The sequence below is a fragment of the Nerophis lumbriciformis genome, linkage group LG06, assembly GCF_033978685.3.
Source record: "Nerophis lumbriciformis linkage group LG06, RoL_Nlum_v2.1, whole genome shotgun sequence".
NCBI lineage: Eukaryota > Metazoa > Chordata > Actinopteri > Syngnathiformes > Syngnathidae > Nerophis > Nerophis lumbriciformis.
In genome coordinates, this window is record NC_084553.2 from 53638080 (window position 1) to 53662494 (window position 24415).

The 24415-nt window shown below is 40.3% G+C and overlaps 1 protein-coding gene across 9 annotated transcripts in view; it reads left to right on the forward strand.

Annotated features, from left to right (window-relative positions):
- The window catches only part of chd9 (chromodomain helicase DNA binding protein 9), a 254829-nt gene that overhangs the window by 109300 nt on the left and 121114 nt on the right, over positions 1-24415 (forward strand). For 8 of the 9 annotated variants that reach the window (XM_061964542.2, XM_061964544.2, XM_061964545.2 and 5 more), the window contains one exon: positions 12922-13319. In XM_061964542.2, coding sequence (XP_061820526.2) covers positions 12922-13319 — 398 coding nt within the window. Of the gene's footprint in view, positions 1-7810; positions 7913-12921; positions 13320-24415 lie in introns of those variants that run through there. The other variant, XM_061964547.2, reaches the window with a different exon arrangement.

Consider the following 24415-nt stretch of genomic DNA (forward strand, 5'->3'; position numbering starts at 1 on the left):
CCAAAGGCCACAGCCTTTCTGTCACCAGGCCTCGAGGTCTCAAGCGAGCTCTCTCAGCTGCGCTGTACCTGGCTGGCGGCCAGCCATGTATCTCCTCGTTCCCGGCGCCATGTGCCAGCTGTTGCACATGGCCGCGCCTGAGTCGGGAGTCATCGAAAGGCCAGAGCCTCTCGTCAACTGCCACCACTGGACCACAGGAAGACTTGCACTTCCTCTCTTGGACTGTTCTGTTTTTGTGTTGTTTGGGATTCATAGTCAGAACACCAGGTCTTGACACCATTTTTCATATTTCAACAAGCATGCTGCAGGTTTTGAGTTTCCTGATCATTTTTTTGGCATCTCTCCACTGATTTCTTTCATAAAATGTGACGGTTACTAGGATGAGCTAAATGGCCTAAAAGTTAAAGTACCAATGATTGTCACACACTTTTGGTGAAAATATATATTGCGATATATATTGCAGCCTCCTGCCATAATGATACTTATTAAGATGTATTATTTGGTGTATAAATGATAATCGAACAATTTCAAAGTGGATTAAAAAGGCTCCTAATTTGGCTGCGGATGTATGCGGTAACATATCGCGTCATTTCCTGTTGTATAATATGTGGTTTATTTCTGTTGTAACATGGTTCTATCTGCACTTCTGTTAAAATGTAATAAGTACTTATTCTTCAGTTTTTTTGGTTAATTCATGTTAGTTTTGGGCGATACTACAAATTTGCGTATCGCTCTAATACCATGTAATTACAGGTGCAGTATTGGTCGTACCAATAGTGATACCGTATTTTTCGGAGTATAAGTCGCACCGTAGTATAAGTCGCACCTGCCGAAAATGCATAATAAAGAAGGAAAAAAATATATAAGTCGCACTGGAGTATAAGTCACATTTTTGGGGGAAATTTATTTGATAAAACCCAACACCAAGAATAGACATTTGAAAGGCAATTTTAAACAAATAAAGAATAGTGAACAACAGGCTGAATAAGTGTACGTTATATGACGCATAAATAACCAACTGAGAACGTGCCTGGTATGTTAACGCAACATATTATGGTAAGAGTCATTCAAATAACTATAACATAGAACATGCTATACGTTTACCAAACAATCTGTCACTCCTAATCGCTAAATCCCATGAAATCTTCTACGTCTAGTCTCTTACGTGAATGAGCTAAATAATATTATTTGATATTTTACGGTAATGTGTTAATAATCTCACACATAAGTCGCTCCTGAGTATAAGTCGCACCCCCGGCCAAACTATGAAAAAAAAATGCGACTTATAGTCCGAAAAATACGGTACTTACACTTCAAATTTTCAAGATCATTGAATGATTCAGTTTTTGATCACAGATATAATCAGATAAAAACACAAGATAATTGTGTAAAAATATCAAATATCTCAATTATTTTCTACTAATGGCTCTGATTTAAATCTATTGCTTTTGCCCTTTCAGCTTTCCTGTGCCGAGGGACTTTTTTTCCCCTGAGTTTGTAAACAATATCACAAACAGCGAAAGTGTTTTTGACAGTAAAAAATATCGATCCATATACTGATACTATAGTTGGTATCGTTACTGTCTGTATTTTACCCGTTCAAGGGCTTTAGCTCGCGGTTATCCTCCTACATTGTGTATCATAGCATGTTTCGCTATTACTCATCCTCCAGTAATGATACTTGTAAGAAACATCTTTTTTTTTACGCTATGTAGACGAGGATTGCTGACTTAAAGTGGCTTTGCGCTGTGGAGAAACATTAGCCGCAATCAAGAATGCTACATTGTGTTGAGTACGTTGTTGGTTTGCTTGTCGCTGCAAATTTGCAAGAATTGCAATTGTCCCTTGTTTTTTGTGGTTAATTGACACCAACATGATCGCCATATAATGATTTTAGCGAAGTAGGATTATTATTTATTCATTAAATATTTTCACCAAGCATAAAAAGGCTATGTACTGTATGCTATATATGTGTGTGTGTGTGTGTGTGTGTGTGTGTGTGTGTGTGTGTGTGTGTGTGTGTGTGTGTGTGTGTGTGTGTGTGTGTGTGTGTGTGTGTGTGTGTGTGTGTGTGTGTGTGTGTGTGTGTGTGTGTGTGTGTGTGTGTGTGTGTGTGTGTGTGTTTTGAATCTGTTCTGTCCAACCACTCGGGCAAATCATATTGTTGATGTAGATTCCCATATTTGCTGTACAATATTTACTTCAGAAAAGAGAAGTGTGTGATACTTCTCTTGTTGCCTTATTTGTATTTGATTTGATTAAAAGTTTGGGTGGAATTCTATTAAACAAAACCAAGTTTCTTTTCTGTAATATATACATTTATCAGAGCTGTTATCTATTTTATGGAGGGATGTAGTTAATCATAGAACTGGCATCCAACATTATTAAAAAAAGGATTGCTTTTGAATCGAATCTAATTAAATCGTGTGGTGTCCAAACATTCTCAGCTCTAGTAAACGGGGCCTGGGTCAAGTGTAATCCAATCCAATCCACTTTATTTATATAGCACATTTAAACAACAAAAATGTTTCCAAAGTGCTGCACAAAAATATTAAAAACAAGATTCAAGTACTATCCTTAGCTCCACCAATGACTGAATAAAAACAAAATAAGTATAAAACCAATATAAAAAAAGATATGATTAAAAACAATTTTAAAGGGTAAAACTAATTAAAACAATAAATGGAAATAAAAATGTAAAAAGACAGAGGACCACACAACTCACGGAGTGTTAAAAGCAAGAGAATAAAAGTGGGTCTTAAGACGAGACTTAAAACACCCCTAAGCTCTGGAGTTTTCCAGAACTTAGGGCCGACCACAGAGAATGCCCTGTCTCCCCTGGTTTTAAGTCTCGTCTTGGGCACCACGAGCTGGAGCTGACTCTCGGACCTCAGAGCGCGCGCAGGAGTGTACATTTGGATGAGGTGCCAGTCCATGCAAAGTTTTAAAACCAAACAGCAAAATTTTAAAATCAATTCTAAAATGAACAGGGAGCCAGTGCAAAGTCTCAAGAATTTGGGTTATATGCTCGCGTTTCCTGGCCCCTGTTAAGTCTGGCTGCCGCGTTCTGGACTAACGTCAACCGGAAGAGAGCTTTTTGGCTAATGCCAGCATAAAGTGCATTGCAGTAGTCCAGGCGACTTGAAATAAAAGCATGCACGATTTGCTCAAGAAGGTTAAAAGTAGGGCTGCAACAACTAATCGATTAAAATCGATTATAAAAATAGTTGGCGATTATTTTAGTCATCGATTCGTTGGATCTATGCTATGCGCATGCGCAGAGGCTATTTTTAAAAAAAATTAAATTATTTTATTTTTATTTTTTATAAACTGCAACATTTACAAACAGCTGAGAAACAATAATCAAAATAAGTATGGTGCCAGTATGCTGTTTTTTCCCCAATAAAATACTGGAAAGGATAGAAATGTAGTTTGTCTCTTTTATCCGATTATTAAACGATTAATCGAAGTAATAATTGACAGATTAATCGAATATCAAATTAGTTGTTAGTTGCAGCCCTAGTTAAAAGATAAAAACGGTTTTACTTTTGCTAAAAGCAGGGTTCGTACGGGTGCTTAAAAACCTTGAAAATGCTTGGATTTGAATGTTGTGTTTTCAAGGTTTGAAAAATGTTTGAATTTTGGGTGAAGTGCTTGTAAATGTTCATCATATTTCTCGGCAGTTTGACTAATAGTAGGCTAATTATAAAATGGAAAAAAATTAAATAAGTTTCCTTAAAAAATGAAAGCTCCACGCTTGATCTGTTGGCTTTGCACGAGCCCTTGCATTAGGTTGTTGTCATGCCAGAGCCGTATATACGGTTGTGTCTCCCCCAAGAGGACAGTAGTGCATCGGTCCATCATGCCGGGAGGTTGTCGTTTTAATGAACATTGGATGGAAAATGACAAATACAAACTTTGGATAAAACGTGGACCAAATCCACTTGTAAAAAGTAAAAAGTAAATCCAACGTGAATGTATTTTTTGCTCCATTATTTTGGTTGTCTACTTAACTTGTCTGACTACCTCAGTTAAAGCAAACAAGTTACATTTTGTAGTTTTAAAATGGTTGCATTATTGGACTTGTTTGTACTGTGAAGGTCATGTAAGGTATAATTTGTAACCTTGTTCACAACTTAGAGCTGAGTTAATATGAATGATTTTTTAGTTTTTACACAACATGGTTGTATGCATTTCTTGCTCTATTTTTTTCATTGTCTACTTCACTTGTCTGGCTACCTCAGCGAAAGCAAAAAAAAAAAGTTAACTTTTGTCTTTTTGTTAATTTCTTATCATAGCCAAAGTTATAAGGTTAGATATGCTTAATGAAAGGAGACGGAGGTGTTGTGAAACAAAATATTTTCCTTTAATTTATTATCCTTATAATAATGTGGAACAGTTTTGTTAATAAATGAGTGGAATTGACATTTTGAGGGTGCGTGTATTTATGTCACATTATGCAGTTTACAAAAACAAATATGGTGCGAATCCATTCGTGCTGTTCGATGTCATTGAGTGCTGTAAGTAAGAAAAAGAATGAGAAATTTGGGGGGGAAACACAAATGGAGACAAGTTTGCAAACACCAATGACATTGAATACTTTATGCCCCATTCAGTTAAAGATAACTGCTGGTTCAATGTTAGGCTCAGGTTTTAGCAGATTTTCCATATTTTTCCTACAGACAGCATTTGGTGACCTCAAACAACAAGGCTATGGATTGATTCACACTGGTTTTCGCCTTTTGAAGGCTACTGGAAAATTTATCTTGAGAGTCCTTAAAAAGTGCTTGAATTTGGCCATGGAAAAGGTGCACGACGAACCCTGAGATGATAAAAACACGATTTTAAAACGCCATTGACTTGTTTGTTAAGTTTAAAATCACTGTCAATAGTGACGCCAAGGCTGGTGACTTTGGGACACATCATTTCGCAATGGTCCCAAGTCAATGAGGGCCGGACCAAAAACTAAAACTTCCGTTTTTCCCCTCATTCATTATTAAAAAAAATCTGGGCTAAACAAGCCTTGACGTCGCATAGACAGTTGAGAAGGGGTGTCAGGGGGCCGTGTAAGTCATACCAAAGACTATACAAATGGGACCCATTACCTCCCTGCTTGGCACTCGGCATCAAGGGTTGGAATTGGGGGTTAAATCACCAAAATAATTCCTGAGCACAGCCACCGCTGCTGCTCACTGCTCCCCTCACCTCCCAGGGGGGTGGAACAAGGGGATGGGTCAAATGCAGAGGGTAGTTTCACCACAGCTAGTGTGAGACTATAAAAATGGGACCCATTACCTCCCTGCTTGGCACTCAGCATCAAGGGTTGGAATTGGGGGTTAAATCACCAAAATGATTCTCGAGCGCGGCCACCGCTGCCCTCACCTTCCAGGGGGTGCCCAAGGGTGATGGGTCAAATGCAGAGGATAATTTCACCACACCTAGTGTGAGACTATAAAAATGGAACTCAGCATCAAGGGTTGGAATTGGGGGTTAAATCACCAAAATGATACCCGGGCGCAGCCACCGCTGCTGCTCACTGCTCCCCTCACCTCCCAGGTGGGTGATCAAGAGTGATGGGTCAAATGCAGAGGATCATTTCACCACACCTAGTATGAGACTATAAAAATGGCACCCATTACCTCCCTGCTTGGCACTCGGCATCAAGGGATGGAATTGGGGGCTAAATCACCAAAATGATTCCCGGGCACGGCCACCGCTGCTGCGGCTCACTGCTCCCCTCGCTGCCCAGGGGGTGATCGAGGGTGCTGGGTCAAATGCAGAGGATCATTTCACCACACCTAGTGTGAGATTATAGAAATGGCACTCAGCATTAAGGGTTGGAATTAAGGGTTAAATCACCAAAATGATTCCCGGGCACGGCCACCGCTGCCGCTCACCGCTCCCCTCACCTCCCAGGGGGTGATCAAGGGTGATGGGTCAAATGCAGAGGATAATTTCACCACACCTAGTGTGAGACTATAAAAATGGCACTCAGCATCAAGGGTTGGAATTGGGGGTTAAATCACCAAAATTATCCCCCGGGTGCGGCCCCCGCTGCTGCTCACTGCTCCCCTCACCTCCCAGGGGGTGATCAAGGGTGATGGGTCAAATGCAGAGGATCATTTCACCACACCTAGTGTGAGACTATACAAAATGGGACCCATTACCTCCCTGCTTGGCACTCGGCATCAAGGGATGGAATTGGGGGTTAATTCACCAAAATGATTCCCGGGCACGGCCACCGCTGCTGCGGCTCACTGCTCCCCTCGCTGCCCAGGGGGTGATCAAGGGTGATGGGTCAAATGCAGAGGATAATTTCACCACACCTAGTGTGAGACTATAAAAATGGCACTCAGCATCAAGGGTTGGAATTGGGGGTTAAATCACCAAAATTATCCCCGGGTGCGGCCCCCGCTGCTGCTCACTGCTCCCCTCACCTCCCAGGGGGTGATCAAGGGTGATGGGTCAAATGCAGAGGATCATTTCACCACACCTAGTGTGAGACTATACAAAATGGGACCCATTACCTCCCTGCTTGGCACTCGGCATCAAGGGATGGAATTGGGGGTTAATTCACCAAAATGATTCCCGGGCACGGCCACCGCTGCCGCTCACTGCTCCCCTCACCTCCCAGGTGGGTGATCAAGGGTGATGGGTCAAATGCAGAGGATCATTTCACCACACCTAGTGTGAGACTATAAAAATGGCACTCAGCATCAAGCTGAAGGGTTGGAATTGGGGGTTAAATCATCAAAATGAATCCCGGGCGCGGCCACCGCTGCTGCTCACTGCTCCCCTCACCTCCCAGGGGGTGATCAAGGGTGATGGGTCAAATGCAGAGGATAATTTCACCACACCTAGTGTGTGTGTGTGACAATCATTGGTACTCTAACAACCTCTAAATATGTCCTAAAAAGGAGGACGGCAAACAGGCGGAGGCCGGTACTTGGAGGGTTAATTTGTGAAAGTTAATGTAATAACTGCTAGCACCATCTGCTGGCCTACTTCCTTTTATAAAGAGAGAGAGAGAGCGTGGAGAGAGAGGAGGGGAGTGAGTGAGCGAGAGAGAAAGAGAGAGAGAGAGAGAGAGAGAAACGAGTCTGGGTTTTAACGACATCTCTAATATTCATGCTGATGCATTTTGCTGCTTTGTGCTTTCATTTTCCTGCCGCTCGCTGCCTGCTGCAGTCTGGAACCAGAGGCGAGGGGCAGCGCTGGGAGGACAAAAAAACGGAGAAAAAAAGACAGAGAGAGAGAAACATCCAAACATGAAGCGGGCATTTTTTTTAGTGTGTCTTTAGGAGTAGGAGTCAACATACCTTATCTCATCCGAGGAGGAGGACGACGACGAACACACGCGGGGGAAAAAAGGAAGGAGCCGAGACGGACGAGGGATCCGTGAGACTGGCGGACGGGGGTTGGGGGGTCAAGCGGAGAGACGGACAGAATGAGCGCTTCCTGGACTGCCACGCACCTCCTCTGCGTTACCCTGTGAAGAGACCAGCGAGGGGGGTGAGGGAGTAAGAGAGAGACGGACGGGGGAGGGAGGGTGAGGGAGCTCCCATGCGCTCCTCTTGAGCCCTGCCTGCTGGGGGGGCGTGGGAGGGGGGAGGAGAGAACCGGATCCGGCGTTCTCACACACCCGCCTCGAGGAGTCGGACGGACCGCTGGCGGCGGCGGAGGAGGAAGAGGAGGGTCGGGAGGCCAACCAGAAGAGGAGAGGGAGGGAGGGGAGACGGGGAAGGGGCGGGGGGGGTCCAAGCGGAAGAGGCGAAAAAGTGTGAAAAACGGCGAGGGGGGTGAAAAAGAAACGACCCGGCGAAAGAAGCTTTTGTTAGGGAGGGAGGGTTGGCCGGGGGGGGGGGAGGAAAAGAGGAAGAAAATGTCTACAGTGAAGAGGCCAAGAGGAAGGGTAAGTGAGCCCCGGGAGGGAGGGGTCGGTGAAGGGTGGGGGAGGAGCCAGGCAGGAACTGAACACCCTACTCATGCTGCACCGCCGCCATCTTGAACTCATTGCTGCTCCTCCCCACCCCCCCTTCTTCACCCTTTGCCGACATGTGCACTGTTTATGTTCTTTCCGTCCGATATCTTCACTTCGGTCTACTCTCGAGCTCGCCATGCACATTTGGAAAAGTCAGCAAAAAAAAAAAGCTAACAAATTGAAGTCTCTCTTTCTCTCGTTTCTTCCGCGTTAAGTTGAAGTCGTAATGGTCGCTCTTTTCATAGCGGAGAGATTGGAATCAGCGCGGTGCTGGCAGGCTGTAATTTCAGTTATTTATAGACTACATTATACAGCTGCAGTGCTCTCATTTTTGCTGCATTTTTTTATCATGGACCCCCCCTCCCCCTCCCCTCGCTCTTTTGCTTGTTTTCATATTTTTACCCCCCTCTTCCCTTTCATTCTGCGTGTGCTCTCATGTTCCTCCACTGCTCGGCTGTACTTTCAGCCCCTCCCCTCCTGTGCGCTTCAATGAGAACATTCCAGCGTGATCCAGTCAATTTTTCTACCTAATAGTCTCAGTGGCGTTGAACACGTGATGGGTCATAATGCAGCTTTTGTGTGTGTTTGGCTTCCCTCCAGCATACATACTGTACATATGCTATGCTGGAAAGGTCGACGCTACTCGCCACCAAATTCTGTCGGTACTACGCTTGAAATAATACAGTACCCTATTTCGATACCTTTTATTGCCGTTTCCTCATGTTGCAATTCTCCATGCCAACAAAAGCAAGCATGCCTGATAGAAAGCGCTCAAAATGTGCCAACTCGAATGCTAATTTGCATTTACTAATCCCACTAATTAGCTTGAATGATTTTGCATTACAATTTCAACACCTCAAAATTTGGTGAATCAAAGCAAACAACTAAGATGCACGCTACAATCAAACAGCTGGTGTGTGATAAATACCGTACTTACAGTATAAACACTTTGTGGGGCGCACGTAAAGACAGTAACGACACATTCAACTTACTGGCAAAGACTACTTACTGACTATGGAAACACACAGATTAATGCATACTGGCAAAAGAAACTCAGAAGTGTAAGAAAACAATGTCGAGGCACATTTATTAATATCTGTTCAGTGTTAAATAAAAAAAACTTTAAAAAAAAATCATTATTAAAGGGGAGCTATGTTGATTTTAACCTACATTTAAAACACTTGCTCATGGTCTAATTAAGTGTTTCTTAACCATTAATGGGCCGCGAGCCACCCCCAGAGCCATATACATGCCACTATATGCATGAATAATTTTACATGGTAAATTTCAACACCTCGCAATTTAATAACTAAAGCTACAACTAAGATGCATGTTACAATCAAACAGCTGGTGTGTAATAAATACAGTACTTACAGTATAAACACTTTGTGGGGCGCAAGAAAATGCACATTCAACTTAATGGCAAACACTACTTCCTGACGATGGAAACACACAGATTAATGCATACTGGCAAAGGAAACTCAGAAGTGTAAGAAAACAATGTGGAGGCACATTTATCACTATCCGTTCAGTGTTAAATAAAAACCCCAACTAGATTTTATTATTAAAGGGGAGCTATGTTGATTTTAACCTACATTTAAAACACTTGCTTGTGGTCTAATTCAGTGTTTCTTAACCATTAATGGAGCACAAGCCGCCCCCAGAGCCATATAAATGCCACTATATGCATGAATAATTTTACATGGTAAACTTCAACACTTTGTAATTTGGTAACAAAGCTACAACTAAGATGCATGCTACAATCAAGCAGCTGCTGTGTAATAAATAACATACTTACAGTATAAACACTTTGTGGGGCGCACGTATAGACAATAATGACACATTCAACTTACTGGCAAAGACTACTTACTGACTATGGAAACACACAGATTAATGCATACTGGCAAAGGAAACTCAGAACTGTAAGAAAACAATGTGGAGGCACATTTATTACTATCCGTTCAGTGTTAAATAAATAAAAAACCTAGATTCTATTATTAAAGGGGAGCTATGTTGATTTTAACCTACATTAAAAACACTTGCTTGTGGTCTAATTCAGTGTTTCTTAACCATTAATGGACCGCGAGCCGCCCCCAGAGCCATATACATGCTACTATATGCATTAGTAATTTTACATGGTAAATTTCAACACCTCGTAATTTGGTAATCCAAGATGCAAGCTTCAATTAAACAGCTGGTGTTTAAAAAATACAGTACTTACAGTACAAACACTTTGTGGGGCGCAAGAAAAGACAATAACGACACATTCAACTTAATGGCAAACACTACTTCCTGACGATGGAAACACTGATTAATGCATACTGGCAAACGAAACTCAGAAGTGTAAGAAAACAATGTCGAGGCACATTTATTCATATCTGTTCAGTGTTAAATAAAAAAAAACAAAAAAAATAATTGTATTATTAAAGGGGAGCATGTTGATTTTAACCTACATTTAAAACACTTGCGTTTGGTCTAATTCAGTGTTTCTTAACCATTAATGGACCGCGAGCCGCCCCCAGAACCATGTACATGCTACTATTTGCATTAATAATTTTACATAAATTTCAACATCTCGTAATTTGGTAATCAGAGCTACAACTAAGATGCACGCTACAATCAAACAGCTGCTGTGTAATAAATACAGTACTTACAGTACAAACACTTTGTAGGCCACAACAAAAGACGAGAATGGCACATTCAACTTGCTGGCAAAGACTACATCTTGATTATGGAAACACACTAAAATGATTGCATACTGGAAAATGAGACCCAGATGTGTAAGAAAACAATAGGGAGGCACAGTTAACATTATCAGCTCAGTGTTAAATAAATAAACTAAGAAAATATATATATATTTTATTAATAAAGGGATGATTGTATTCCTCATTTAAAACACTTCCTTGTGGTCTGGCCAGTTTTAACCATTGTTGGACCGCAAGCGCATCCTAGAGGTCTGCCAAAAAATGTTTCTCAGTCGAGGTCTGTATTATTTGCAGCTGTACTCAGTTGCAATAAACCTTTCCACCACTTGCGGCAGTAATGACAATGTCAAACAAACAGAAGAAGTCTGGCGCAAAAGTCATATAAGTTTATTTAGCACAAAAAGTGGGAAGGCTGCGCATTCATTTGCACTTTAATTTTATTGGCAGCTTCGAAAAATAAAATATGTATTGTTGATTTATGTTATTTATTTTAGCACAACATGATTGTATTTGTCAGTTATTTATGAGTCCCTTCCAATGCAGTATATTTGGTTTGTACTTATTTTTCTAATCAACCTGACTAGACCTAAGGTTTGTGTTAAATAATAATCTTTGTGATTAACGGATGGTTTCATATCATTTGACAAGGTTTACCCTGTTAAATTTTAAGTAGGTTAAATATAAATATTGAATACGAGTAAAATCAGGAGTAAGATTACTAATTCAGTGTTATAATTTGAATGGGCCCCAGTACGCCTCTGTAGTGAAACACTCGGGCCCCTTAGGTCAAAAAAGTTTAAGAACCTCTGTTCTAGATAATGTGTGTGATATGCTTTGTTTTGGTGTAAATTCAATCACTTTTAAACACAGTGTTTTGAGACGGTCTGCAAGATGTTCAATTCTGGAGTCGTTTCTAGATCGCAAATGCAACCACACCCCATTGCCCCCAAAAGTATCATTGATTTATCTTTTGAAAATGTACACTTTAAAAAACAAAAACAAACAAAACAAACAAAAAAAAAAAATATATATATATATATATATTTAAATAAAAAAAAATAAAAATAAAAAAGCCAGATGAGGTGGTTCGGGCATCTGGTCAGGATGCCACCCGAACGCCTCCCTAGGAAGGTGTTTCGGGCACGTCCGACCGGTAGGAGGCCACGGGGAAGACCCAGGACACGCTGGGAAGACTATCTCTCCCGGCTGGCCTGGGAACGCCTCGGGATCCCCCGGGAGGAGCTGGACGAAGTGGCTGGGGAGAGGGAAGTCTGGGCTTCCCTGCTTAAGCTGCTGCCCCCGCGACCCGACCTCGGATAAGCGGAAGAAGATGGATGGATGGATGGATGGAAAAATAAAAAATAAAATATATATATATATATATATATATATTACAAAAAAAAAAAAAAAAAAAAAAAATTAAATATATATACACATACATACGTATATATTAAAGTCGTCACCACTATTTGTTTTCCAGACACGGTCGAAAATAAACTCAACATATGGTAACATAGATTCACCCGGTTACAACATTAGGTACACCTGCACACCTCCCGATTGATTCAGACCTGCATAAAAAAATCATTTTTAGATTAGTTACCATACAGCTCGTGTGATATGTAGTGTAAACTTAGTATCGGGCGGTAATGTAGGAAGGAGTTTACATCCACCAGTGATGTCACCCTAGAAGAAGATTCCAGTAACAATCTGTACTTTTTAGGTGAATTCCATGTCCAAGAGGATGAAGGCAGTGCTAGATAACAATGGCGCTCACACACTTGTTGTTGCCAGCTCTTTACACAATGACTGCATGTTGACACATTTTCATGAAATGCTTGTGTTCATTTGGACGACTTTTCGGCCCAAATGTGTTCTGCAAATATTATTATTAACAACAACTAGAACATGGACGTGTATGGCTCCATGTTGGCGTTAGATCTACCATTGATTGCCCACCACGAGGCTTCAACATTCACATATCATGTACCAGTAGGGAGGGACAGTGCTATTCATACTACAGAATTTCAATGTTTGGGAGAACGTTGCTGCTGTTGTTTCCATGAAAATGCTGAAAATGGAGGTTAAAACTACAAAAAGGTCCATTTCGGGCTGTATATGTCATCGCTGGTTGTTTTTGTCTGTAGTTTTGGCTTAGAGGTCAAAGTGTCATGTGTTTACTTGAGTGTCTAAAGCCATTTAAAGTCTCATTTTCTTCTGCTTTTCTCTTTAAAGCCTCGGAAGAACACTAATGGTCCCGTCAGCCAGGTCCGGGTCCTCAGCCCCGTGATGAAGAGCAGCTCATCCTCCTCTTCCTCTTCGTCGTCGTCTTCGTCCAGCTCCTCGTCGGAGAAGAGAAAGTCGCGGAGGACGCACCGCCAGTCTGATTCGGTGTCCCCGGACAAGCAGGAGAAGGCCAACAGGATCATATCGGAGGCCATAGCGAAGGCTCGGCAGCGCGGGGAAAAGAACATCCCCAGGGTGATGAGCCCGGAGTGCTTTCCCAGCTCCTCGTCGCACCACAGGAGCCGCCAGGAACATAAAGGGAACGGCAAAGCGCGGTCCAAAGAGAGGGCCTCCAGGAAGGCCTGCATCATACCTTCTTCCACGTCCAAGCAGAAGGCCAAGATCGGGTATGAGCTTCTCAATCTTCATCCAAACTATCCCTGTCAATTTTTGTACCAAATGGTGTGCAGTGGTCTTCCCATACTTTGGAAATGCCGAGCACATAAAAGCAATACATTTAAAGGTACCAACTAGGGATGGGCAATATGGCCTAAAATCTATATCGCAATATACAGTATATTGCAGCCTCCTGCAATAAAGATATTATCACCAGGTATTATTTGTTATATAAATGATTATAGAAACATTTCAAAATGGATTACAAAGGCTCCTAATTTGGCTGCTGACATATGTGGTAACATATGTCTATCAGTTGTACTATTTTTTCAAAACTATGATTAATCTACTTGCTAATTTACTGTTCATATCAGGTTACTTTCTGTTGTAACATGGTCCTATCTATGCTTCTGTTAAAATGCTTACTTCATAATAGTTTTTAATCGATACCACACATTTAGATATCAATCCAATACCAAGTGGCTACAGGGGCAGTGTTATTCACACCAATACTCATATTTACATTGATCATTAGATCATTAAATGATAACACTTTTAAAACACAGGATGTCGGTGTAACAATATCAATAAGATATTTCTTACTAATGGCTCTTATTGAAAATAGATTTTGCCCTTGAAGTACTCCTCTGTCCGAGGACTTATTTCCTGAATTTGTAAACAACAAAAACGACGAAATATTTTATGATAATAAAACACATTTGGATCTAACCACTGTAGTATCATCCTGATGTGTACAGCTCCACTAATGGACATTGGAGTGGCACTTTCAAAGGCAAAATTAAAGTATTGCTAGAAACCTAATTTTATATGGGACTGTATTGTATTATATGTATAGTACATGTTCCAAAAAGAAAAAAGCACAAAACACCACCAGAATTAGAGATATTACAAGTCAAAGTGATGAAGCTTAGTGTTAGGCTCATGACTTGGTGTAACTAAACATTATCAATCAATCTTTATCTCAATCAATCTTTATTTATATAGCCCTAAATCACAAGTGTCTCAAAGGGCTGCACAAGCCACAACGACATCCTCGGTACAAAGCCCACATACGGGCAAGGAAAAACTCACCCCAGTGGGACGTCGATGTGAATGACTATGAGAAACCTTGGAGAGGACCGCATATGTGGGTAACCCCCCCCTCTAGGGGAGACCGAAAGCAATGGATGTCGAGTGGGTCTGACATAATATTGTGAGAGTCCAGTCCATAGTGGATCCAACATAATAGTAAGAGTCCAGTCCATAGTGGGGCCAGCAGGACACCATCCCGAGCGGAGACGGGTCAGCAGCGTAGAGATGTTCCCAGCCGATGCACAGGCGAGCGGTCCACCCCGGGTCCCGACTCTGGACAGCCAGCACTTCATCCATGGCCACCGGACCTGTGCCCCCCCCCCCCCTCAAGGAAAAGGGGAGCAGAGGAGAAAAGAAAAGAAACGGCAGATCAACTGGTCTAACAGGGGGGCTATTTAAAGGCTAGAGTATACAAATGAGTTTTAAGATGGGACTTAAATGTTTCTACTGAGGTAGCATCTCTAATTGTTACCGGGAGGGCATTCCATAGTACTGGAGCCCGAATAGAAAACGCTCTATAGCCCGCAGACTTTTTTTGGGCTCTGGGAATCACTAATAAGCCGGAGTTCTTTGAACGCAGATTTCTTGCCGGGACATATGGTACAATGCAATCGACAAGATAGGACGGAGCTAGACCGTGTAGTATTTTATACGTAAGTAGTAAAACCTTAAAGTCACATCTTAAGTGCACAGGAAGCCAGTGCAGGTGAGCCAGTATAGGCGTAATATGATCAAACTTTCTTGTTCTTGTCAAAAGTCTAGCAGCCGCATTTTGTACCAACTGTAATTTTTTAATGCTAGACATAGGGAGACCCGAAAATAATACGTTACAGTAGTCGAGACGAGACGTAACGAACGCATGAATAATGATCTCAGCGTCGCTAGTGGATAAAATAGAACGAATTTTAGCGATATTACGGAGATGGAAGAAGGCCGTTTTAGTAACACTCTTAATGTGTGATTCAAACGAGAGATTACCCTATAAGATGAAGGCAATTGCATTTTATTGATATTTGAAATGTATTCAATGTTTATAAATGAATATTTAAATATACTAAATGTAAAAAAAGGGAATAAATATTCAAAATAAGATAATTAAATTAAATCTAGTTTGGTTACGTCATAAAGAGCGCAACACAAGGTTGTAAAAGTTTCCACTACAATTCTAAATAAGATGTCAAAAGAAAACTGAAATCAAATACACACAGCTTAAAGATTGATCAATACCTATTTAAATTTAGTAATACATAAATATGATGATTTGTCAAAATATAAAAGAAATATACCTGAACAGAGAACGCTCATGATGGTTACTCCAAAAAGTAACGCTATGAATCGCGTTTTTCCACGTTTTTGGGGCATTTTTATGCTATTTCCAAGCATCTCCTATTTATTATCGTTAGTTTTAAATGGTCAAACTAATGCATATTATATATGCATGCCCTAGTAAACAAAACAAAAAGTCATATTTATTTTGATTGTTACATTTTGAAGTACATTTGTGCAGGTGGGTGCGAATGTACCCATTACCAGAGCTGTACATCGATACTATATCTGGTATTGTTACTGTCCATATTCGTATACAACCGTCCACGTTTGTTTACATTCAAGAGCTCTATCTTGCGGTTGGCGGTTAGCATAAATGTGGAAATACTGTCAAAGCGCTTTGAGTACCTTGAAGGTAGAAAAGCGCTATACAAGTATAACCCATTTATCCTCTTACGATGTGTAGTGAAGCCTATTTAGCTAGTCCTCGTCCTCTAGGGATTATACTTGTAAGAATTGTAGTTTGTTTGCTGCCGTGGCATTGTGAAGGAACGCTAGCAAGAATGCTACTGTGTGTTGAGGATGCGGTCGTTTGCTTGTCGCGGTCAAATTTGCGGGTCTCCAAAAAATAGTATTAAAAGCTCTATTGTCGCCCAAATTTACATCATTTATGTCTTATATCGTCTATATCGTGCAACCCTACCGACCCAGTGATAAGGCTTTTGGTATGGTTTGTAACTAGATGGCGTAACATTTAATAATAATAATAATACATTTTATTTAGTATAGCACTTTTCAAAGCACTCAAAGACGCTTTACAGGATAAAAAAAATAAAATATGAAACAGTTTAAAGTAATAATATAAAATACAGGAAATATAAAAGCAGTACATTGTAAAATACATAATAATTAGGGATGTCCGATAATGGCTTTTTGCCGATATCCGATATTCCGATATTGTCCAACTCTTTAATTACCGATACCGATATCAACCGATATATGCAGTCGTGGAATTAACACATTATTATGCCTAATTTGGACAACCAGGTATGGTGAAGATAAGGTACTTTTTAAAAATAATAATAAAATAAGATAAATAAATTAAAACATTTTCTTGACTAAAAAAGAAAGTAAAACAATATAAAAACAGTTACATAGAAACTAGTAATTAATGAAAATGAGTCAAATTAACTGTTAAAGGTTAGTACTATTAGTGGACCAGCAGCACGCACAATCATGTGTGCTTACGGACTGTATCCCTTGCAGACTGTATTGATATATATTGATATATAATGTAGGAACCAGAATATTAATAACAGAAAGAAACAACCCTTTTGTGTGAATGAGTGTAAATGGGGGAGGGAGGTTTTTTGGGTTGGTGCACTAATTATAAGTGTATCTTGTGTTTTTTTATGTTGATTTAATAAAAATAAAAAATTTAAAAAAACGATACCGATAATAAAAAAACGATACCGATAATTTCCGATATTACATTTTAACGCATTTTATCGGACATCCCTAATAATAATACAGGACAATTATAAGACAGGACATTAGAAGACACAGAACACTAATCACTGGTTAAAAGTAAGGCTGCAGCTAACGATTATTTTTCTATCGATTAATCTATAGATTATTTTTTCGATTAATCGGTTAATCTATAGATTATTTTTTTCGATTAATCTATAGATTATTTTTCCTTTTACCGATTATTTTTTTTTATTTAAAATGAAGATGAAAAAATAAATGTAGGCCAGTTTTTTCAAAAGGCATGGCTTTTATTTACAAAAAAAAAAGTATGGCCACTCAGTCAACATTGACAACAACATGACAAAATATTCTGTAACTATGTAAACATTTAACAAAATTAAAAGTAGCTTATTTGCTTTTAATGTGCAAATATAAAAGTAAACATCCAGTGCAAATCTTAATATTCTGCAATAGTATAAGCATTTCAAAAGTAAAAGTATTGCTTATTTTGCTTTAAAATGTGCAAAAATAAAGATAAACATCCAATTCAAAAAAGTGCAAAACGGAAATATTCTGTAACAACAGTGTAAACATTTCAACAAAAGTAAAAGTATTGCTTATTTGCTAAAATGTGCAAAAATAAAGATAAACATCCAATACAAAAAAGTGCAAAACGAAATATTCTGTAACAACAGTGTAAACATTTCAACAAAAGTAAAAGTATTGCTTATTTGCTAAAATGTGCAAAAATAAAGATAAACATCCAATACAAAAAAGTGCAAAACGAAATATTCTGTAACAGTGTAAACATTTCAACAAAAGTAAAAGTATTGCTTATTTGCTAAAATGTGCAAAAATAAAGATAAACATCCAATACAAAAAAGTGCAAAACGAAATATTCTGTAACAACAGTGTAAACATTTCAACAAAAGTAAAACTTTTGCTTATTTTGCTTAATAACACAACAATGATAGTATGATTAAAGTGAAAGTTAATTGTTCGTTTGTACATAGTATACGTAATTGTTAATGTTGTAAAAGGTATTTGCACAACTAATTAACGTTAGCGTTAAAGAGGAGCGCGTCTTTGTAAACACTGAACAGGCACGCCAAACGCTCCTCTCAGAGCGAAACGGTGCTTTAGTTTATGAATTTACAACGCAGATACAAATGACACATTCATGTTTTTGTGTAATGATGACAACGTATACTCACGCGGACGATTGACTAGTTGATGGTGATGGCAAGAACGCTGCCGTTGTGCTGCTATGATAGGCCATTTCTGCTCGACACAGTGTGCATACAACAACATTATTAGCAGAGGTGGGTAGAGTAGCCAGAAATTGTACTCAAGTAAGAGTACTGTTAATTTAGAGATTTATTACTCAAGTAAAAGTAAGGAGTAGTCACCCAAATATTTACTTGAGTAAAAGTAAAAAGTATGTTGTGAAAAAACTACTCAAGTACTGAGTAACATACACACACATATCATATATATATATATATATATATATATATATATATATATATATATATATATATATATATATATGTGTGTGTGTGTGTGTGTGTGTGTGTGTGTGTGTGTGTGTATATATATATACACACACACACACACACACACACACATATATACATTGATATATACAGTATATAATTTATATTTATTTATTTTGCCGTTTTTGTTTACATGTTAAAGGTGTTTTAATAATTATACATGCATGTTTAACATATAGATTCCTTTCTTTCATGAAGACAAGAATATAAGTTGGTGTATTACCTGATTCTGATGACTTGCATTGATTGTAATCAGGAAGCAGTGCTGGTAACGTCCACGTTTTCAAATGGAGGAGAAAAAAAGTTCCTCCTTTCTGTCTAATACCACATGAAAGTGGTTGTTATTTGGCATCTTATTTGTCCACCTTCCATATTCGTTTTTATACCCTTTACAAGAAATACATTGGCGGCAAACTCCGTAGCTTGCTAGCTTGTTTGCGCTGGCTTTCGGAGACTCTTATTTTGAAAGCGCAGGCGCGATGGAGCGGGACTTTTATTGTGAAGACAGGAACTGTGCAGTCAGTCTTTACGGTTGAAATAAAAAAAGGGTCTTTTTTCCTTCACACTTTTGATTGATTGATTGGAACTTTTATTAGTAGATTGCACAGTACAGTACATATTCCGTACAATTGACCACTAAATGGTAACACCCGAAGTTAGCTCGGAGCCAGTCAGGTCATGTGACCCCTGGCTCTGTTTGATTGGTCCAACGTCACCAGTGACTGCATCTGATTGGTGGAACGAAGTGAAACGTCACCAGTAAGGCAGGCACTATGAAGGTCTGTCTGACAGACCAAAACAAACAAAGCGTGCATTAACAGATCGATAAAAATTAGTAGCGAGTAGCGAGCTGAATGTAGATAAAAGTAGCGTTTCTTCTTAGGCCGTTTATTGAAATACTCCCACACTTTTGACGACTTTTGGCGTGCTTTTTTCCCCTCGCTCGCACCGCTCGCATCGTCTGCTTTGCGCTCCGCCATGACGGTAGTGTGACGTAAATATGCGACGCGTCGACGAACAAAAACGTCCTCGACGTATTTACGTAACCGATGACGTCGACTAAGTCGACGCGTCGTTTCAGCCCTAGTTAAAAGCAGATCTGAATAGGTGTGTTTTGAGCAGGCTTTTGAAGGTGGGAAGGTCTGGGCATTTACCTGGCTGAATACCTTCCTGCGACCAATAACATAGCAATAGTATGTCACGTGATTTGTTGTGGCATCTCCTGCCTCACTCTTACCGTGTAAAAAAAACTTAAGTCGAGGTTGAGCTGGTGTATTTCCGCCTTTTGTAGGTAGTAGTCATGGCAGAGGCGGCTCGGTTACCGGTGTGTCATCATCTACCTCACTTGTTTGATCCACTTTAGAGATAAGAGGCACTCAAGAAGTTGCAGCTTTGTATGATGTGATGAAGGAAAAGCCTTCGTCCTCATGGACGGGTTACCGCCTCTTAAGGACAGACAGCTTTGTAAAAATAGGGGAAAAAAAGGATTTTTGTTTCATATCTTAAATAAAAGCCTGGTGCTCTGCCAACTATCCGTCAGTCAGCGACAAGACGTCGGAGCTGTAAGTTGCAGTTGTTTTGTTTTGATTCAGGAAACTGGCTAACGTAGCTTGGTGTTGCTGTTAAAAATGTGACTTTAATGTTAGCACTGTAGCTCACATAGCTATGCTAGTGTTGCTAATAGAGGTGGGACTCAAATCACATGTATATAGATACGTGAGAACTGTAGTTTCCTGCCAAGTGATAAAATAAATAAACGTTTATACTTGGCGAGCAGGCATCTAATTTAACTTTTGTGCCTTGTAAAACGAGGGAATGTCAGACATTTTGGCCCCAGCTGCCATAAACTTGTGGCGCAGAGATGTTGTCTATCTACTCATTCATATCTATGGCTGATAGATGTGCTGCCGCATTAGTACTGTGTGGTTATTATTGTCTCTCACATCATATTTATCTACATGCTAATATCCTCTTTTTAGTTGGTTACTCTCTGCTGTAAAGCTTTTCCAGTTAGCCTTCTGTTGAAATGTACAAAGCATTTTTTTTATTTTCTTGGTTCACCAATTCACATTCAAGCTCGTTTAGGGCCACGGCTAGCATAGCTTGTCCTTTCCCCCTTCCTCCCTCTTCTGTGTGTGTGTCCGCGCTAATCCAACTAACAAAACGTTAAAAGAATATTGGCTAATAGTTCTCCCTTGGTTAGTTAGAACCAATCCTAGAAATAGGCCAGGGCGATATGGCCTGAAAATTAAATCTCAGATTTTTTTCACAAAAAATGTGATTTCTGATTTTCCGATTTTTTTTCCCCCCCTACTATTTAAAGAAACCAATGATTACAACTCAGAGATACCGTATTTTCCGCACCATAAGGCGCCCTGGGTTATAAGCCGCGCCTTCAATGAACGGCATATTTCAAAACTTTGTCCACCTATAAGCCGCCCCGTGTTGTAAGCCGCATCTAACTGCGCTAAAGGAATGTCAAAAAAACAGTCAGATAGGTCAGTCAAACTTTAATAATATATTAAAAACCAGCGTTCTAACAACTCTGTTCACTCCCAAAATGTACGCAAATGTGCAATCACAAACATAGTAAAATTCAAAATAGTGCAGAGCAATAGCAACATAATGTTGCTCGAACGTTAATGTCACAACACACAAAATAAACATAACGCTCACTTTCTGAAGTTATTCTTCATTCATAAATCCCTCGAATTCTTCTCCTTCGTGTCCGAATTGAAAAGTTGGGCGAATGTGGGATCCAAAATGGCCGGCTCCGTCTCGTCGAAGTAATCGGAGTCAGTGTCGCTGTTGTCCAGCAGTTCTGTGAATCCTGCCTTCCGGAAAGCTCGGACCACAGTTGTGACCGAAATATCTGCCCAGGCATTTACGATCCACTGGCAGATGTTGGCGTCGTCTGGCGCTGTCTCCCTGTCTTAGTGAAGGTGTGTTCGCCTTCTGTCATCCACTGTTCCCACGCAGTTAGCAGTCTAGCTTCGAATGCCCTGTTGACACCAATATGTAGCGGCTGGAGGTCTTTTGTCAATCCACCCGGAATGACGGCGAGTATTGAATTAAGCGCGTAAGCGTGTCTCTTAATGTGATGTTATGAGCTAGCAAATATAACAACTACACTACCCAGCATGCAACGATAGTGACGAGCATGCGCGGTAGCCCTGAGAAGCGTTGTATGCTGGGAGTTAGAATGTGGTTATGAGCACGCTGTGAGTAAACGTTGAGAACTCAGTTAACACGCCTCGTCTGCATTATTTATAATTAGACAGACAACACACTTAATAGGAGCCATTTTGGGGTCTTTACATAAACACACAAATGGAAATGAAACGTCACATATCCCAGCATGCACCGCACGCTTCTTCTACGGGGAAAAAAGATGGCGGCTGTTTACCGTAGTTGCGAGACCGAAACTTTATGAAAATTAATATTAATATTAACCCATATATAAGGCGCACCGGATTATAAGGCGCACTGTCAGCTTTTGAGAAAATTTGTGGTTTTTAGGTGCGCCTTATAGTGCGGAAAATACGGTAATTGAAAACAATTTTTGTTTTTATCTAAGCAAAAACTAGATCGAAATGACACTATTTTTATTTAATGTGTGAATAATCAATATTTGGACATATGTCCATCGATTCACAATCATTCTAATCGCAATCAATCGACCATTTTTCTCACCTCTAGTTGCGGACAGTTGTTTAATATCATTCCCTTATGCTGTGTTATGTGTTCACATGAGCATGTATCATAATGTATATCAGGTATGTAGGTTGATAACATGGTGTTTTTATTCTGGTTTCTGGTTCTAGCAACTCAATGTTACCAGTAGACTGTTCCAGGTGGTCCATAACATTTTATTAGGTTTATATGTAAAGTAGCCTGTTCCATAGATATTTAGTTGCACTGTACAGTTGGAATTCTGGGCAAAATGGTGTATCCTCTGCACTGGAAACAAACATGTATAACTTCTGGCTAACTTGTTTACACTAAACTTCCCATGTGATTTATTTCAACAACGTAGCTGTCATTCCTGTCTGTCCCAATTCCGCATTAACCTCGTTGTCGACCTTATACTACGTCTTTTCCGCGTGATTTGTACGCTTGCGGCCTAACATTCTTGGCCTGTAATGAGTGTGAAAGGGTGGCTTTATCTTGCTGGGATTCACAGTGCGTCGGAACAGGGTCAACAGTGTTCTTTGGATTTTACGGCTCTCTGTTTGTGTCTGACTTTCTGCCATATCGCTGTAGTATTCCAACAATAGCAACCAATACAGTATGAATCATGGTGATTGTTTTTGGGTAATTTGATTACTGATGTCTTTTTTTATTAGACTGGTCGCAACACATAAAGATGCTGTTTTAGATTCAGGTTTAGTCATGATCTACTTGCAGTTAGTGAGAGCTCAAAGGTCAGCTTTTTACGGCAGGCTGTGACCATAATGCAGGTCCGGGCTGTCGGCGGAGACACGGGAGCAAACAATAGCTGCATTCACACATGGGACACGGCGTCCCTCGTATATGCAAGCCAGCGTAATCTGCCTCCCATCCCCCTGCTGGGCTGTTTAGAGGGCGATCGAATAGTTCTAGGCCACACCTCGCATCGCAACCATCACACCGTTCGTGTGAGAGCTGAGGCAGCTCATAAATGAACGAGTGTATATGGTAATGTGCAGAATTTGGCGTCTGCCAAGAGTACTGTAGTTTATGGGGAGCTTTCGGTGTTAATTAACTACAGTGTTGAAGCCACGTCCTTAAATCATAAACACAGGGTTTAAATGTGTAATTCAGTTTGAGGCAAAAATATGTGCTTGAATGTCCTTTAGCTCCTTTTTTCTCTGTGACAACCCTGCAATCACCAAAAGCTTTCCATCAAACGCTTTACCAAACGTTCTGCTTTCTGTCACTCAAAAGGTGCCGTCCTTGTTGCGGGTTAATGAGCCGCATAACCCATTTTTTACTCCGCGTAACCATGCTTGGCCTACATTAGGAAAAAGCCCTGGATCAGGATGCATGCAGCTTATAGTTCTCAAGCCTACTTGTGTAATAGGCATTGCATCATGTATTGTACCAAATCTTATATCAGTGTTCATTTTGTTGACTACTACAACCTAGTTCCACTGTTGAAAATAAGACGATAACTAATCAAAACAAAGGCACGTTGACTAAGATGATGACACAATTACCTGATATTTTTTGTCAATCAGATCTAATTTCAGCTTGTTCTGACAATATCCAATCAGAGCTCTTTAACAGCGTACCGTATTTTCCGCACTATAAGGCGCACCTAAAAACTTCCAATTTTGTCAAAAGCTGACAGTGCGCCTTATTATCCGGTGCGCCTTACATATGGACCAATATTGAGCCGCAACAAACCTAAACTTAATTTTCATAAAGTTTAGGTCTCGCAACTACGGTAAGCAGCCGCCAACTTCATTTTCCCCCGTAGAAGAAGAAGCTCTTCTTCTACGGTAAGCAGCCGCCCCCGTAGAAGAAGAAGAAGCGCGCGGTGCATGCTGGGATATATGACTGCGTGAGGCGTGCCGTTTTGATTTCCATTTGTTTGTTTATGTAAAGACCCCAAAATGGCTCCTATTAAGAGACACGCTTACGACGCAGAGTTGAAACTTAAGACGATCAGTCACACAGTAGAACACGGGAATAGAGCAGCATTAATGACGACTTCGACGAGATGCCGTATCCGCCCAACT